We start from the raw sequence: 18,362 nt of genomic DNA on the forward strand, positions 1-18,362 counted from the left end.
GAGCCAAACTGGAAAAACCAAGCCAAACTGATTTGAACCGGTTTTTCCCCTAAAAAAACCGAACCGAACCGAACCGAAACCGGTCGGTTTGACCCGGTTTCGGGTTTTTTTTCAATTTTTTTTTTCGATTTGATTACTTTTTTTTTGATAAAAACCAAACCGAACCAAAAATAATCATTCCTAGTCAAGAGCACATATTCAAGTCAATGCTCTTCCTTCTCCATGTCCATTTTGCAAAGGCGTCTTTATTGAACACAGTCAAGGTCATGGAGCATGGGAGACAGAGAGCACTGTTACCACGTTGTTGATTTACTTTGCTGATTGATGAAAAATCTCGAAGGAGCAGAATTGGCAAGAAATATTAACTATCATTTTCAGCATAGAATCTCGAAGAGATGATGAATTAGATAAATTAAATTTAGTTTGGTTTTAGAAATGTGTTTTTTTTTTGGGATGAAAAATATTTTTTAAAAATTGTAAAAAAATTATAAATATTATATTATTTGTTAATTATAATAAATTTGTTCTTGATATTTTTAATTGTTATATATTTTATTTTAATTTTACTTTTTAGAATTTAATTTGATTTGATTTTTACATTAATTTGATTTTTATTTTTTATGATTTTTATTTGATTTATTTGCCGTAACACTATCAAATATTAAAAAATAATTTACTCTTATTATTATTTTTAATTGAATTCTTTATCTATCAAATTTAGCCCTTATTCTTTTAATTATTACTTATTTTATTAAAATAATTTATGAAATTTTAATTATTATTATTTTAATTTTATCATCTTTCATTTTTTTTATCTTTAGATTTGATATTTATTATTTTGGTTGTTATTTATTTTATTTGAGATAATTTATAAAATTAGATTTTTTAAAATTTTATTCTCATTTAAATTTTTAATTTGTAAGATTTGTTCTTTATTATTTTAATAAACTTTAAAAAAATATTAATAATTTATTTTCTAACTCATTTTTATAATATAATTAAATACTAAAAAATATTTTCTGATTTATTTGCCGTAACACTATCAAATATTAAAAAATAATTTACTTTTTAGAAATTTAATTTATAAAAAAACTACTTTACAATAACTAAATAGTGTCTAATGTATTAGAATGCTGATTCTTTACTGAATTATCATTTCTCATAAATGATACGATACTAGTAGGAGAATCTTCCATTTTTCTTATGAGACCAATGATTATATGGTATTGTGACACCAATAATTATATGATGTTAAGGTTTTTAGAGTATGGTAATTATTTTTTTAATAAATTTTTTATTTAAAAATATATTAAAATATTATATTTTTTAAATTAGATTTGATATCTATTATTTTGGTTGTTATTTATTTTATTTGAAATAATTTATAAAATTAGATTTTTTAAAATTTTATTCTCATTTAAATTTTTAATTTGTAAGATTTGTTCTTTATTATTTTAATAAACTTTAAAAAAATATTAATAATTTATTTTCTAACTCATTTTTATAATATAATTAAATACTAAAAAATATTTTCTGATTTATTTGCCGTAACACTATCAAATATTAAAAAATAATTTACTTTTTAGAAATTTAATTTATAAAAAAACTACTTTACAATAACTAAATAGTGTCTAATGTATTAGAATGCTGATTCTTTACTGAATTATCATTTCTCATAAATGATACGATACTAGTAGGAGAATCTTCCATTTTTCTTATGAGACCAATGATTATATGGTATTGTGACACCAATAATTATATGATGTTAAGGTTTTTAGAGTATGGTAATTATTTTTTTAATAAATTTTTTATTTAAAAATATATTAAAATATTATATTTTTTAAATTTAGTTTTTATATCAGGGTATTAAAATAATATAAAAATTAAAAAATAATAATAATTTTGGCTAACTTTTTTTAAGGGAGAATCTCATACTGACACTAAGTCCAAGAAGTCCAAGATTATATTGATGAAAAAGCACAAATAAATTACAAAATTTAGATAATTTATGAATCTCAATAATTATTAATGTCAACTTCAAAAGATTCACTTGGTGGTCAGGAATAATATATACATTTTTTATTTAACTAAATTCAAATTTTGAAAACGATATTCAAAACAAAATTATTGATTGTTCCAAGACGACGTGAGAATGATGTGCTCCTAATGAGATTTGGTTTTTATTATGTAAAAAATAATTAAAAATATTATTTATGATCGAATAAAAAAACCCAGCATGAGTGTTAAGTGAAATCCCTCTTTTACCCCTTAAAAAATCATATAATTTGAATTATTAAATTCAAGATTTATTGAAGGAATGGTTCTATACTTGTATTTCTGTAAATCAAGAACATAAGCAAATAAGTAATAATAAAATTCGGATAATTTGAATAATTAAATTTAAGTTTTGTTGTGGACGTGATCTCCGTAATCCACATTTTTTGTAGGCTCAGGAAAATCCATGGCGGGGGTGCGGGCACATCCATTACCACAAACGAGGTGGGAATTCCCATAAGTCACACGTGGCAGCATTTAAATGGGCCAACAAAGATAAGAAAGGAATAACTAGATTGCTGCTGATCCTTAACAGCTTTTTCACTTCCAAGATTCTTGCAATAAGAACATCAATGCAAGTACCAGGAAAGTGCATCCTTAACTGCTCTCTGCAGCGCTTCTTATCAGTTCCAAGTTTCTCGGGCTTCTCGGCAAAGTTTGTCCTTCTTGGCAGTGCATTAACTGCCATCCTTTTATGGTACTCCTCCATTCCTTTATCCTCCTTTTTTCTGGTTTGGCTATCTTGCTTCTGTGATCATTTTCTTTCTCTCTAAACTATGAAGTTTTTTAATAAACGATTGCTATTCACTTCAATAAACTGGGAAATAAGCGAGAAAAAGGAGGAAAATTCGTTCTCCTTTCTCTTCTTTGAATTGATTAATGTTGCACTGTGAAGTTCTTGTTCAAAACAAGAGATTTTGTGTTTTTGGTGAATACCATAACGCCAGTTCACACACTTCCTCAATTTTAGTTCAGGCTTGGCATATCCAAACCTGTACTAGTCATGAATTGGTGTGTTTGGGTTCTTCCAAATGAAGTTGGCTTCCTTAAACTGAGCAGGTGCTGGGGTAGATTGTAGCACAGAGGGACTTCCACGAGCACATTTTTTGGCATCAAACTTGAATTTATTGCTTTAGACATCGGACTTTGTCATTTCAGTGGTTACTGTGCAAACAAAGCACTATAGTGTGTGTTGAACGCTAGTTGTGGCTTAAAAACATCATTTATAAGCATACGAGATAGCTTCTTAATTAACTGGAAGATGTTTTCAAGAAAGCAGTTTTTTGTCAATTTTCACTTGGGAATAGCAATATTTTCCATAACAAAAACTCCCTCAAAATATTTATAATCTGAGTGATTATGTTGTTTGAAATTTCTTCTCTCAAAGCAGTGAAATAAAATCTTTACCGAGCAATAGGTCTGTCGGATGGGATTCTTGTTCCTTTGGATTGACTAGCTGATTTGAAGAGTAGCATTTCTGCTGTATTTATGTATTTTTTAAAAACTGAAAATGATATTGATTTTAGCTGTTTAGAACAGATTTCTAAGGACAATCGTAATTCGACAGACAAAGCTTTTATTCTTCTCTCTTCCAGAGTTCTAGTTGCTGATATCATTTTGTTCGGTTGATTTTGCAGGTTTATATGGCTGTAGTTCCAATATGCTACAAAATCCCCTGTAAAGATCATACTCTCTCAACTCGAAATTCAGCAAGGCAACACGAGAGAGGTCTTCTTTGTGCCTGTTCTGCTTTTGCACAGGGGGGCAGTTACCTCTCAATTTCAAGTGATGCACAGAGGAAGTGGCCAGTAATATATACAACTGCTGATGTTTTGGTGAAAGTTAAGACTAGAGGTAGGACGAGTGCCTCCAAAGGAACGATTCTTAACCAGGGTCTCTTGAAATTTCAGAGTGTGATGGACGTACCCCACCTGCATAAAATCCTCAGAACAAGCAGAGAAAATCTCTCTGTGGTGTGCCATGCATCAAAGCCTGGTGCAAATGAGAAGCAACTGAGATTATTAGATTCTTACTTTGGAAAACTCCAAGATAATGTAAGTGAGCCCTCTTCAGATTCTAGTAACGAGAGGACAGATTTATTGGATACAAGTGTGCAGATCAATGTGAAGGAGGAGCTGGAATTTCTAAATGCTTATCTTGACAAGCTTGATAAAGGTAACTTATCATGTCCCCAATATTTATATTAGTATATCTTGATTGCTAGAGGGACTCTTGGACTAGGACATTTGAGTGCACATATATGCAAGTAATTTTAGGATTATAGCATCAATATCACAAACTACAAAATCCAGCTACTCGAAAACCATGAATCTCCTTTTACATGAGAGCAATGGCTGTGCAGCTGCAGCCCTTACAGTATTCTATGGTAAGTACAGAAGAACGCTAAAAGAGGATCTCACCTGTAGTCCAGTCCAGTCACAACAAATTGCTTTGGGGAGAAGATTTTAAGAAATTAGATTAGAAAAGAATAATGGATTTAGCAGTTCAGGTTCACAACAAATATCGATTTGACAATGCATTAAATGCAAAAAAATTACCAATAAGCAGCCTACTGAAACATGTAAACTTTCCAGTCCCTTATTTTTCACCCCAGAATTAGTTGAAGGAGTTTTTAATCATTCCAAGCTCAAATAGTTTTTTTTTGTTGTTCCTGCTCCTTCACTTCAGTTTTCGGGCAGCTCAGTAATTTTCAAGTTAATGCTCTCCCCTCCACTGTGTGCATTTTTCCAACACATCTTAATTAACTACATTCTGCACCATTGAGGAGCAACAGCAGAGGCCAACTACCTTTGTTGTCGATTTACTTTTCTAAGAAACAGATTTAGCTAGTGTGATATACACTATTTTTTATGCTGTCTGTATTCAGGCTATACTTGCAGATTTATGTCGTGGATAACATTTCATATCATTCATATTAAAACTTATCAGCACTATTTAGTTCTTTTAGCTCTGGGTGATTTTATCACCTTTTCCTCAATTATGCTTTCCTGCTGAAAAAAATTGATTTTATTTTTATGCGTGCCTTCAGATGCAAACTTAGAGAATAATGTATCATCAACTTTCAATGATGAAGCTACAGAGGAAAATCCAATAGTAAAACCAATATCAGTCAGTAAAGAATCTAGAAGAGATAATGAAGAGAGACTGAGAAGTTTCAGGAAACTGAGAAATCAGTATGTTGAAAGTGGTTCGAGGAGGTCTGAAGCTTTAGAGCAAAATTATGAAACCTCTTATTTCTACTTAATGTAAGTCATATCCTGTCTTGATGAAGTCCTAGTTCCATCGCAGGATGTCATGTTGTCTTCTTTTCTTCTAAAAGAGTTTCATAGTTGCTATTTCATGGCATTCTAGATAATATTGTTGCCTGTACATATTTGAATGCAGAGGTACATTGGCTTCCATAAATATTGCTGTTTTTCTGTTCGAAATTGCTAGTCCAGTGAGGAATTCCGAATTTGCGCTCTTTTCACTCCCACTGTTATATGGCGCAAAGATAAATGATTTGATCCTAGTTGGAGAGTGGTGGAGGCTTGTGACACCAATGTTTCTGGTACAAGATTGACAAATGGGTTCGTGTTCCCATTCTATTACTGTTTTACATCTATCTTGATCAACAAGGCAAATGTTGGAACTTGAAAGTAGCAACAATCATCATGTTCATTACAATAGGCAATTTTATCCATAGCAACTTGGATCCATTTCAAGTCTGCGTTTGTAATTTTAAAACTTTATTATCCATACCTGAGATAAATTGCTGTCGTAAATGTTGTAACTAATGAAGAAAACTCATAATACATAGCATGTAGGAACAGTTTATCAGTTCGAGTTTTTTTCAAGACTTATGCATTGTTACTTTGACATTGCAAAATGTAGTCTCTAATACTTAATGGTATGTGCAGCACTCTGGAGCTTTTCATGTGGTTCTTGGATCTTGGTCACTGCTTAGCTTTGGACCTGAAGTTTGTCGAGGTTATGGTGCCTTTACATTTTTCTTGATATACGTGCTTGGAGGAATTTCAGGAAACTTGACAAGCTTTCTCCACACACCAGAGCCAACAGTTGGTGGCACAGTAAGCATCATTTCACCTCCTCTTTTTTGCTTCCCTTATTTCCTTATTTCTTTACGTAATTGTCAGTAAGTATTTTGTTTTCCAGGCCCAGATGTTTCAAAGATATGCCAGTAATATGTTGGCTATTTAAACTTTGATATTAATGCAGGGACCAGTATTTGCCATTATTGGAGCTTGGCTCATTTATCAGAATCAAAATAAAGATGTAATATCGAAGGATGATTTTGATCGTATGTTCCAGAAGGCAGTAATCACTAGTGCTGTTAGCTTCATCTTGAGCCATTTTGGTCCAATCGATGACTGGTAAGATAACTGCTAATAATTCATAAAAGATACTCTCTTGACCACCTAATAATATATATACAAGATTATTGGAACTTTGAGAAGGATTGAATAGAAACATTATGGGAAGAACAGTAAGCATAAAATGGTTTTGCTGTACTCTGCTAAATGGATAGTTAAGCCTTTTTACCCGCTACATTCTGTAGGACACATTTGGGAGCAGTTTTGACAGGCATAGTTTATGGTTTTTTCACATGTGCAACTCTACAATTGGATGATGCGTCTTCAAGAAGTGGTCAAGATGAAGGCCTTGCGCTTGTTAAAAGACATGCAGATCCTTGTAAATCACTCGTTATATTCACCATCTTCATTCTCTTCTTAAGCTCTTTGCTTTTCTTTGTTGAACCTCCCCTAGAAACAGTAGTCCTTGAAGACTCCGTATAGTTGTGAAAACATAGGATTCAAAATCTAGCTTTTACTTTTCAAGATTACTATAGAAAGTCTCTGAGTGGTTTAGTTGGAATTGGAATAGGCAGATTTGTGCGTATATATAGAATAAAGTTCTGTATAAACATCTTTTTTTTTTTTCTGGCTGTGTAGGAGTTTTTCTGCTCTATTTTGAAGATAATGGAACCTGCTTCAATATAGCGGAATTTCAAAATTCTGAAACCATATATCAAATGGGACTGTGTTGTACCAAATTCCATTTCACTTCTCTAACCAGTACTTCGTAGTCAGGTGGCCATTAACTGAAGTTTGTAGAAATTAACCATCTATGCGATTGTTCCTGCCTAGCTCACTAAACAAGCTAACCCTACAAAATTCACTACATTTGGCTTAGCAGGATTTGAATTTTCGTTCAAAGCTTCACTGTATGCATCGCATGACTCAAAATACTGTCAGGTCATAAGGCAATACCTATGCTTAATTAAATCCCTGAGGTCCCCCATGCATCCTTGCAGTTCTTAACTCAAAATACTGTCAGGTCATAAGGCATGTTAAATCCCTGAGGTCCCCCATGCATCCTTTGTCACTGAGACCACTCAAAAGGAAGGAAAAAAAAAAACTAGCCTTCTTGTTTATTCTGTGAATTTGTAAAAGAAAAGGACAGTGAAAAAAATATAATTCATTTTAAAGAAGTGCATGTTAGGGCAGAAGAGTTGGCTTCAATGTTGGTCCCCTGCGACATGAGCTGCTGTCTACTGTGCCCTTGTGCATGTCTCAAACGTGTCACGTCTTTTTCTCTTGATTTCCTTCTGCAGTGGATTCTTCTTTGATGTTCTTTTGAGGGTCATTCAATGATAAGTGCCCTAGTACATTCTATCCCCTTCGATTCCTATTACATCACCAGTAAATAAATCAATGCGAATCTCTTTATAAAGTAGCTACTTCCAGAAGGAAGAAGATAAAACTGGAACTAATCTTTGGAACCTCAACAAGCTCTCTGTGTTTGTTTATATGTGTCCAAACAATCCCTATGTCCCTCCACGTTTAAGACCCTGCATCCTTCCGCAAAGACACACCAGCGAGGTCAGGTTCCCACATTAAGGGCCACGTCAACCCTAACCGTTTTTTTACCAACATTAACAAAACCCCACAAGCCCTTCTCTTTTTGAGATTACTCTGAAGAGAGCGCTTTTTTGGATTTGAATAAAAGCTCAGATTTTGAGTGGTCTTGATGATGGCTGTTGGAAGGGATAGTAAAGATTTAATAGGTCCACTTTTAGCAGTGAACCTGGTATTTTATCTCCTTGTGCTTGGGCTAGCAGGTTGGTCAGTTGACAAATACATCAATGGCGAACAGAATCACCCACGTAAGTACTCTTGATCTTTAATCAGCAGTTCTTTTGCTCTTGAGATACCAATTAGTGCTAGCTTGGGCCTGACGCTTTTATGCTATCTTCAGATTTGGGTGGCAATCCAGCAACAAGCTTCATGTTGATATATGCACTGATAGGTGGGGTAATTGGTGCTTGTTCAATACTTGTTGGATTTGTCCATCTTCGTGCATGGAGAAATGATAGTTTAGCAAGTGCAAGTGCCACGGCTATCATTTCATGGGCTATTACTGCCCTTGCTTTTGGGTATGTTCTCTCTGGCTAAAATTGAGCCTGAACATTGCACTTCTGAAGTACAATTGTATTTGCTTTCAAAAATAAAATTTCTCTGGTTTCTTTTGCAAATCATCGAGACTTTGGCGGTGTTTAGGATGTTAGTGGTAAGGGGATTTCTTTTAGCTCTACAAATAGTTTGTTGGTTGGGATGGAGTTGGAGAACTTTTTGATGATGAATACTGTACTAGTTACTCTTACAGAAAGAAACTGTATATAGAATACATTTAAGCATCTGTATTGGACTTATTCTTTTGTTCTTAATTCAAGTAACATTGATCAAATTAAATATGATTATACTCTCTATCTAATCTGGTTGAGTTTCTTGTTGTAGATTTGAATGCAAGCAAATCTTATTAGGAGGGCACAGAGGAAAAAGATTGGTAAGAACTCTAAAGTGGATAGTTTATATCAGCCATCTACTATCCATAGGCAATATTTTCTGAGTTTTTGGCTAAAAGAAGAGCTGGAAAAACTCTCCTATATTGCTACCTTATCACTTCCTTAATAACTGGTGATGTGCATGCAGAAAACTTTGGAAGCACTGATTATAATATCACTCCTAAGTCAGTTCCTGTATGTGGTGCTTCTCCACGCTGGTTTTTTCAGGAGCAGATACGGACCTGGTTACCATAATTATGGCAGTGATTCTGTCGGCGACATCCCCGTGGGCAATGAGCCACATATGTCTAGCACCTGAGAATGAAAGTTCTGGCATGTTTCTGTTTATGTGTATCAAACTTGCAGAACCTACGTTTCTTTACTACTACATGCTTGTGCTGAGCCATGTCCAAGACATTCAATTATAGTGTCAGAAGGAAATACAATCAAGAAGCTGATATAGTATAGTTGCTCAAATAATACAAGAATTTTTTTCTGCCAATTGGACCTTTTGATTTATTCATATGCTCAGAGAAAATCAGGCGTCAGCTAATCAAAATATTGAAACATCATCAGATGTATAAAAAATCTCTGATGTACCTAAGAAGAGTTATGAACTACATTTACTAAAAGTGACAGGTGAATGGTATACTTACAGCAGCAACACAGAATGTGCTATCACCAACTTCTGAAAGAATTGTCATGGCGAGGGATTTAAACATAGAATGCCAGTGATGACAACTTACTTTCCTTGCTCAAATAATACCACAGCAAGAGCATAGCTCTTAGCCCCAACTCGACCCTCCATTGATGGTTTTTTAATCTGGTACCCCGTAAAGAACATTCAATACATAAAAGTCTCTATATCCTGGCCTATAAAGTTGCATCCTTGGAAGCAAAAGCCATGGAATGATGCATATATTGTGTTAAAGAATCATCTTGACTGAGAAGATTAAATTGTTAGATGAGGTCTTAAAAATGACTTTTAAGAGAGAATGAGTTGCAGAGAAAAAATATAAATATCGGAATGAAGTGAAGAGCAAAAGTTTGGTCTACAGGCGAGGCCACACTACTGCATCTCCTGGTCAATAGGACTCAATCCCAAATTCATACTTTGAAAAGATAGCTTGTCTCAATGTATATTGTCTCCTTGAGCTGAAAAGGGTATTCTGAGTTGCATGAACATTAAACAGAATTCCTCAAAATATAAACTCCTTCAGCTTATTGGTAACAGATTCAACACCAACCATAAGAAAATTGCAGAATAAAACACTAACCTAGAACAAAACTATCATTGTAGTGATGAAGACTGAAGAGAATGTCAAGAAACATTTAACTTGCTCAAAGGGAAGAAGTCAGATTATTGTGGAAACAAGTCCTTGGTAGCAGAAAGCTAGATTTGTCAACTTAAGCAGTGGTTCAAGGGTAGAAATGACCTTTTACGGTAGAAATAGCACAATTGAATTTTTCCCTATTTTTTTTATTATAATAGATGCTCGGTTGAAAATCTATAAGTTTTGGGCTGTTTTTTTTTTTAAATAACTTTTTTTATAAATATTTTCCTCTTTATATTTCAAATTTTTATCATTTTACACTAGGCTATTTATCACTATTTTTTAAAAAATATATTTTTTTATTTTTTTCTTAGTATTTTTTTAAAATTAATTTTTTAATATTTTTTTTCTTGGTATTTTTTATCAAATTAATTTTTTAATATTTTTAGGTCATTTTAACGTGCTATATCAAAAAAAATATTTTTTTTTAAAAATATTATTCTAATATATTTTCAAAAAATAAATAAATTCTACCACAACATTAAACACCACCTAAAGCATTAAATGAGGAAAAGTTAAAAAAAAATAAATTCTACCACAAAATTAAACACCACCTAAAGCATTAAATGAGGATGTAGCAAGCCTGTAACTCTTTTCACATTCCTTGAAAGACAGGAATAAGATTAGAGAACTAACATTAATTATTACATGAACTTATCCTTAACAGGAAATACGTACTATATTGCTAATTAACCACCGTTTTCTTTTCAAGTATATATTTCCTATGTTGGTTTGTACATATTAATAATACATTTCCTATAATATATCTGGTTCCGAATCCCCTATACTGTTCTGCACTTGCATGCCTGGCTGCCTCCCAACGTCAACATCGTATATTTACCTCAAATACGCTCAGTTACCGAGCAACAATTCTCTGTTTTTTTGCACTGTTTTAATTTCCAAATTTAATTTATAATTAGCAGCTTCGGGGACATTCTGTCTTTTGCTTGCATGTTGTTTCCGGACAATAATTCCTTTTCTATTTCTATTAATACTAGCTAATATTTTCTAAAAAAATCCACTTTATTTGTGTCACCTTCTCTAATATTTTTCAGGGGATAACTCACAGAAACCAGAAACTCCTCCCACACAAATATTTTGAATCCCGTCCTGCAGCTGCCAAGGGAAAGCCAGACATGCAACTTCTAGCGAAGAGACATTCTACGTCATGCCTGGGAGGACGATCATGATGCTGCCGCCGCACCAACGGGACATATATACGAGTCTTTTTTAATGCACCGTACACATGCAATATCGAAAGATATTACAATCTCAGGGAGGGGTGGCTCTTTTTAGCTTGTGGAAAAGAGATAAAACCCTTGGTTTTTTTAGCTCGATACTGATTGATTATTAGCTAGAATTGCACAGAAAATCATGATGTGCATCCTTAGTCGATAAAACTTGATATTTTACAGGTACATACCTACTTTCCTTTTAGATTATACCAAGCAATTCTCTTCCTTATCATGTCGATGTTGAATTGTTGTGTGCGCGTACATAGAACCACTAGAGAGGTGGTAAGAAGGCATGAAGTCAGGTTGATAGCGCCGAAAGCTAGGTTGAAGATTTCATCATTACAAGGACAGTATTCAATTAATAGTGATCACTTACCAGTCACCAGAATGCTTGAAATCCATGGCCCAGACATGAAAATTGAACAGCTCTTCCTGCAAGTAGTGTGGCAAAGTCCAAAACCATCCCAATCACCAGGAAGTAATACAGAAAATTATCCTACGTTAATGTTCTCTGCGTTGGTCTTGCATTGTCTAGTTCTGACTTTTAGACACAATCATGTCATATCTATTTAGAATCACCAGTGTGCCATTCCACAATGGCCAAGGTATGGCGACCTCCACTAGCAACAAGTTTAGCAATCCAGCGTCTCTCATCTCCAATTTCACCAGGATTTTTAGGAGGTGGGATGTCTATTGGCACTTCCATTGGTTGGCCTGTAGTCACCTTCCTCCCATATCCAAGTCGTCCATGGTCACCTCGACCAAACTGCCAGAAAAACCAGTCAGTATACATTACTGATCAATTTTAAAACAAAAGTCATTCGCAAAGAAAGTGGTTGAATTGCAAGTATCTAAACCTATGCAAGTTTGTTTTTTTAAGCGTTCATGGAGGCAATTATGTTAAGAGGCAGTGACATGATAAATACACATGGATGTGGGATATATGAATCAACCTCTATGATTCTGCCAGTGAAAGGTGAATACAAAGAGGAATAAAAACTGCACTCCAACCATATATCATGCCATTGGAATAGAAAGAGCTGATTATACTTACTGTATACATCCGTCCATCACGTGTCAATGCAACTGAATGAGTCCCGCCACAAGATACCTGGATCACCAACAAATCAGCTCAATCTTGAACCAAGTGAAGATATTAGACTGGTTAACCATAGCATGCTAAAAAATAATAACGATTCAAATTTATCTCTGTTAGATTCAATTCCAATAATAAGAATTGTCATGACAAACACAAATATGGGCTGCAAATATTGGGCATCACTACAAATTATATTAAAAATCGCAAGACTTGCAAGTCATCATCAAACAATTCTCAGAGCTCCTACATCTCCTTGCAAGGGTTGATTGAAAACCTGTTGCTGTACTTGATTAAGTGCTCTTAATTACAGTATTACTATTAACACTATACTAAGATGGCTGGAAATACGCATCCAAAACTCCAGTGAAAATGGGTCTCACAAATGAGTGAGCATGTAATCCAGTCATTTTCTTTGTAGAAATGGTTCCCCACCGTTTCAAGTCCAGGTTTGGTTTCAAGTTTAAGCAAAATTTACCAAACGCTCACAATCCTCAAAAAGACCGAACATCTTTTAACATACTATGGACACAAGCGATGATCTTATAAATGAGGATTTTCATACATATATGCCTTATCCTGTGGAACTTGCTATTTAACAATCCTCTAATACACCAATACAAGCAAAAGGAAGCCAAATAATTTGTAATGTATAAAAAGTGCAATTAAGAACTTCCAAGAGTACCCAAAAGCATATGGCTCAATGTTGATAATACCTGAACAATCTCCTCCCCTACTAAAAGATTAACCCTTTGGGGAACCATTTTACTGCTCTTGTCATTATCTCCAAAACCCAACCTTCCATGTTCACCTCTTCCCCAGCCATACACCTGCAAAAGAAGGCACAGGTATTATGCAAGAAGTTATTTTCATCTCATATATTAAAGACAAAGAAAACCAGATTAGGTAACGTAGCATAAGTGACGCGGCAAGTAAAACCTGATTCTCCTTAAAAACAAAATTACAAGGAAGCTAGATTTATTCACAGAGCATATTATTAATGGAGACAGTTCCCAGACTAAGAGAGGGGGTATGTCTGTGATTTCGAATAAGAAAAATCCAATTCAAGCATCGTGAAAAAATCTGAGAGAAGGGGGAACAAGGCCTCAAAGCCAATAGCTAAAAGCAAAACTTTAATTTAAAATACAACCATTTCAAGAAAAATAACAAGCTAGGAAGTTCTGCCACTTAAAATCCTAGTACAGTTAAATTACAAAAATGATACAAACAAATAAATAAAACAATAAGCTCAAGATATAAAAAATAAAATCGAACAAACTTATCGCTATTTGCAGTCGTGCACTAGAAAAAGTCTTAAAATGACAAGCATGTAGTCAACTTATGAAACTTTTATATTAAAAGAGCATATTTACCTCCCCATCATCAGTCAATGCAGTAGAATGCCATCCACCAGCAGCAATATCAACCTAGACACACACTCAGGCTATTGTAGATATGAAAATGAAATTAAGCACAAAATGTCTAAAGTTTTAACAATAAAGAAAACTCATTCTATATCACCAACATTAACAATCAAAATCTAGAGTGTAAGCCTTCATGAGAAGTTAACAGGCTATTGTAAGACATCACCAATGTTTGAACACAGATCTTTACCGCTTTTATAAGCTTTAGTATCTACAGAACTAAATTGAAAAGTGATACCTTGATCATGCCAAGGCACCATATATAAGGCCACTCTCACACTAGATGATGCCGATCTTTTCAGAGAAATGTTCCAAACAACCAATTATAGAAAACAGGCATATTTTCCAAGGAATTATTCAGGTAATCTGGGAAAAAGGATTTTCACAACAGAAAAAAAAAAAAAGCAGCAGCAGCAACAACAATTGTGAACCCAATCATCAATAAAACCATAACACTTTAGGAGCCACGTGTTCAGATAATTTTTTTTTGAGAAACTGTATCATGCAAGTAACCATGCCTAGTGAAATGGAAGGAAAAAAAATCATCAAATGTCAAGGGACTTAAGAATGTGAAACAAACCAAAGTGAGACCAGAAAGTCCTTGGACAGTAATAGGTTGAGATCTTGGCTGGGTATCACCGGTTCCAAGCTGTCCATATTCATTATTACCCCAAGCCCATAAAGTTCCATCTTCTTGAAGAGCTAAATTATGAAATGCACCAACTGCAATGAGCCTCACTCTTTCAAGGCCTTGTACACGCACAGGGACAGATATCTGCTTTCTGCAAATAAGTAAACAATGTGAGCAATGAATATACATTAAAACAGCTACAATACGAAGACACAGCAAGCTATAAATACAAGTACAGTTCCAAAGCATGTAACATGGACAAGAAACAGGATATCTAAAAACATAATTGACAGTTAAGTCAAGGAAACTGTACATGTCTCCAGGAGGCCATGGTTGACCCCAGCTCCATACATGCCCTTCACGTGTGAGAACCACAGAGTGAGTACCCCCAGCAGCTACCTAACATATCAGCAATTAGAACAGACAGAAAACCAATATTCAAATTTAACATACAAGTGCAATATTCAAATACAGAAGTGAGGTAAGCAAAAGCAAATCTGCATGTAGTACGCATGCTAGTCTCAAAGTGGTATGATGCATACAACTGATACTTATGGCTTACAATGAGTAAGACGCCACCAGCAGAAAAATAAGGATTCCAAAACTATAATTAATTTATTTCCACATTAAGAAGAAAAAAGTTACACCCTGACGCTGTAATATATTTTAAAGGGCCAGGATTACAACTTATGCATTCTACGGTCTCAAATACCATTCTTAAGTATTCATGTCACCCTAATGTTATCTGTCAACCTTCTTGAGTTGTCTTATTATTAACTCACTCAGAAATACCTTGAAAAATATGCATGCACAATTAACCATCCTCTTCCATGTATTCATGGGAGAGAGAATAGAATTCAAAATAATAATAATAACAAGGAATGAAATTAAAAACAAATGGTGGATGCCTGAGTATTCATTAACCTATAATAACCAAGGAGATACTCTAAAACCATATTCATGCAGCTTAAGTGGGGAAGATATTGAAATGGATTTTTTCAACATAATTTGACTCCAGCACTCTATAATGTTTGTTAGAAATGAAAATCACCTGGCGAACTACAAGATTTGATGCACAGCGTTGGGGAATGACTATATCCCTTCTTAAAGGCCTCCCAGTGTCATCTTTCCTCTCAGGTTCTTCACCACACTGGCCATATTCATTTCCACCTACATTGTCCAAGATACATCATATTTAGATTCATCATTCATCACAAGTGACATCCCCACTAGTCCTTCCACAGGTATACAAACAATGAAGCAACCTAACTACAATCACAAGAAAGAACAGCAGAAAAAGTAATGAACATGAGTCATGATGTGTCCAAAAAAGATCATTTCATTTTCTGCAACTCTTTTCTTACATACAGTAATGAACCAAACCAAGCAAAATTATTCGGATAGGAGAAGAAAAATGATCCTGACATCTCAATGATTCATTCTCATAAGCAGATGATGGGATGATTAATAAGAGAACGGAAATTAAAAAGGGACCATTGCATACCCCAAGCATAAGCACGTCCTTGATCATCAACAGCCAAACAATGCCACCCACCAATAGCTGCCTAAAAATCAAGAAACCCAAAAACCAAATATTAGAAGAAAAATTATTAACATTCACAAACACACATACAGACCAGTCCTCGCATAACCAAAGGAAAACATAGTTACAATGGTTTTAAAAAACTAATAATAATTAAAAAAAGAAAAACTAGTACCTGAACAATGTTGACATTAGCAAGAGCCTTGACCTGGCTAGGAATGTTCTCAGTCTTGGTCTCCGGTGGATGCCCTAATGTCCCTCTTTGGTTCCAACCCCAAGTAAACAACTAGCAACATCAATCAAAACATTTTTTTATGCCCATTTATCTAGACACACTAATAAACAAACAAATACTCAACAATTCATTCAAGTTGATCATTTTTATTTTTTTTAATCTTGGCTCGAATCCAAAACAATTATCAATAACTCATTTAATTACTTTAATCTAAATAAATTTAAGTTTCATTTCACTAAAATTTTTAACTACTTTAACCGTCAGAAACTTAAAGGAATCAAAATTAAAAACTTTACTATAACAAGAAGTAAAAAAAATCTGAACTTTCAATCAACAAACTTAAATCAATTACTCTTCTTTTAACCATATATACTAATATTTCCTTTACAGTTAAGAAAGAGAAGGGTAAGAAAAGAGAAACCTTGCCGTCATCACAAATGGCCAGAGAGTTGCGGCTTCCAGCAACAACAGAGCGAACTTTGTAAGGCTCAAGAGCTTTGACAATGCAAACCCATTCTTTTTCTTCGTTATTTCCTATCCCTAGTTGTCCATCCTCACCTGATCCCCTGTTTGTTATTTCACAAACAAAATTAAACCAAAAGCACTTCCATCTTAATTTTGATGCAGTTAAGAGTCAGTGAGAGAGATAGAATAGTTACCAGGCAATCACAGAGGACTCGGTTGCCATTAGAAATCGAGAACCTTGAGGTGTCTTACCCCCTGTACTAAAAAACTTGAGAAAGTTAGTGAAGGTTCTCTTGTTTTTTCTTTTTCATTTCCCTCTCTCTTTTTTTTCATTTTTTTTTTGTATTTTTCTCTCTCTCTCTCTCTTTCAATTTTGTTTCTTACAATAATCCGAATTTTTTTGTTTTTATTGATGAACTAATCAAATTGAAAAAAAAATTATATTGTATATTTTTAAATTTAAAAAAATCTAAAAAATAAATTTTTCTATATTAATTTTATTTTTTAAAATTTTATTATTGATATTTTTTTAATTATAAACTTAAACTTTCTTTTTTATTTGTATGTCAAGTTATTTTTTAATTAATCAAGTCAATTAGTTTATTTATACACAATTTTATTTTAAATTTGAATTATCAAAATACCGGGTTGTAAGGTTTTTTTAATTAATTTCATCTTTTTTAAAAGTTTATTCTTAAAAAATTTTATTAGTTAAATTAACTAAATTGTATTAAAATAACTCTTACATAATTTTATTTTAAACTTAAACTAAATAAAGAGTTATATAAAAAAGATTTAACTTAGTGTGTTAAGTTTAATAATAATAATAAATAATTTTTTACAACTTATATATATCTTTTATTATATTAAAAAATTAATCTAATCCACATGAATTTAGTGCCCAATTAGTTGATTAAAAAGGGGAGGTTTTTATAGAGTTGCTTTTTAGGTTAGTGGTGGTAATGGGATTAGGGCATGCTAACAATGGAGGTTTTTTAAGAAATATTTTTTGGGGTTACTGGTGGCAGTGGGATTGAGATATAGTATAAAACCCTTCCAGCTCAATTAGTTGATTAAAATTTTTTGACTAATTAAGAATCATGTTGAATTTTAAAAAAATACCTTGGAACGCATTTTATATATTTGAATTATGGCAGTTAATTTAAATTTTAGATTATTATTTTTTTAGATTAATTAAGAATGATGATGAAATTGAATGTAAAAATTTGGTTGGAATAGATACATGTTTAAATAGAGAATACTGAATTATTTTTAATATAAGGTTGCAGTTTGATCTAAATGTTTTTTTGTAAAATCTGATAATTATAATTGGGGTTTTATGCGAATTGGATTCGACAGCGGTCCACTCACTCCCTAGTGGACTCATCGGAAGATCCAAGAACGTGGAAAGGAACAAACGATGACGTTTTCACTCTGGTCTTCTCACTCTCTAGTGGACTCGTGGGAGGATCCAACTGA

The 18,362-nt window shown here is 33.4% G+C and overlaps 3 protein-coding genes across 3 annotated transcripts; 2 read left to right on the forward strand and 1 right to left on the reverse strand.

Annotated features, from left to right (window-relative positions):
* The first annotated feature begins 2,659 nt into the window (after window positions 1-2,659).
* On the forward strand, window positions 2,660-7,129 carry LOC105123359 (Rhomboid-related intramembrane serine protease family protein). The gene is made up of 7 exons (XM_011022917.1): window positions 2,660-2,752; window positions 3,693-4,230; window positions 5,105-5,321; window positions 5,461-5,626; window positions 5,976-6,146; window positions 6,295-6,449; window positions 6,635-7,129. The coding sequence occupies exons 1-7, from the start codon at window positions 2,750-2,752 to the stop codon at window positions 6,870-6,872; spliced, it is 1,488 nt and encodes a 495-aa protein (XP_011021219.1). The 5' UTR covers window positions 2,660-2,749; the 3' UTR covers window positions 6,873-7,129.
* Window positions 7,130-7,388: 259 nt separating this feature from the next.
* LOC105123357 (uncharacterized) lies at window positions 7,389-9,425 on the forward strand. The gene is made up of 4 exons (XM_011022916.1): window positions 7,389-8,242; window positions 8,335-8,512; window positions 8,874-8,922; window positions 9,069-9,425. Exons 1-4 carry the CDS (start codon window positions 8,107-8,109, stop codon window positions 9,237-9,239), a joined length of 534 nt encoding a protein of 177 aa, XP_011021218.1. The 5' UTR covers window positions 7,389-8,106; the 3' UTR covers window positions 9,240-9,425.
* A 2,367-nt stretch (window positions 9,426-11,792) lies between these two features.
* Window positions 11,793-17,214, reverse strand: LOC105123356 (ultraviolet-B receptor UVR8). The gene is made up of 11 exons (XM_011022915.1): window positions 17,078-17,214; window positions 16,840-16,984; window positions 16,359-16,469; window positions 16,145-16,205; window positions 15,692-15,810; window positions 14,954-15,039; window positions 14,590-14,791; window positions 13,959-14,012; window positions 13,302-13,415; window positions 12,544-12,600; window positions 11,793-12,255 (listed from the first exon to the last, which is right to left on the reverse strand). Exons 1-11 carry the CDS (start codon window positions 17,104-17,106, stop codon window positions 12,055-12,057), a joined length of 1,179 nt encoding a protein of 392 aa, XP_011021217.1. The 5' UTR covers window positions 17,107-17,214; the 3' UTR covers window positions 11,793-12,054.
* Between the last annotated feature and the right edge of the window lie 1,148 nt (window positions 17,215-18,362).

This window comes from Populus euphratica, unplaced genomic scaffold (assembly GCF_000495115.2).
Source record: "Populus euphratica unplaced genomic scaffold, PopEup_1.0 scaffold10.1, whole genome shotgun sequence".
Taxonomy (NCBI): Eukaryota; Viridiplantae; Streptophyta; class Magnoliopsida; order Malpighiales; family Salicaceae; genus Populus; species Populus euphratica.

Coding starts and splice junctions, on each gene's coding strand:
- LOC105123359 (XM_011022917.1), top strand. Junction 4,231..5,104: donor TCTTGACAAGCTTGATAAAG/GTAACTTATCAT, acceptor GCGTGCCTTCAG/ATGCAAACTTAGAGAATAAT. Junction 5,322..5,460: donor ACCTCTTATTTCTACTTAAT/GTAAGTCATATC, acceptor ATTTGAATGCAG/AGGTACATTGGCTTCCATAA.
- LOC105123357 (XM_011022916.1), top strand. CDS start 8,107: ATGATGGCTGTTGGAAGGGATAGTAAAGATTTAATAGGTCCACTTTTA. Junction 8,243..8,334: donor TGGCGAACAGAATCACCCAC/GTAAGTACTCTT, acceptor TGCTATCTTCAG/ATTTGGGTGGCAATCCAGCA. Junction 8,923..9,068: donor GGCACAGAGGAAAAAGATTG/GTAAGAACTCTA, acceptor ATGTGCATGCAG/AAAACTTTGGAAGCACTGAT.
- LOC105123356 (XM_011022915.1), bottom strand. CDS start 17,106: ATGGCAACCGAGTCCTCTGTGATTGCCTG. Junction 16,206..16,358: donor CTAATGTCAACATTGTTCAG/GTACTAGTTTTT, acceptor CTTGATTTTTAG/GCAGCTATTGGTGGGTGGCA. Junction 12,601..13,301: donor TAGGGGAGGAGATTGTTCAG/GTATTATCAACA, acceptor TTGGTGATCCAG/GTATCTTGTGGCGGGACTCA.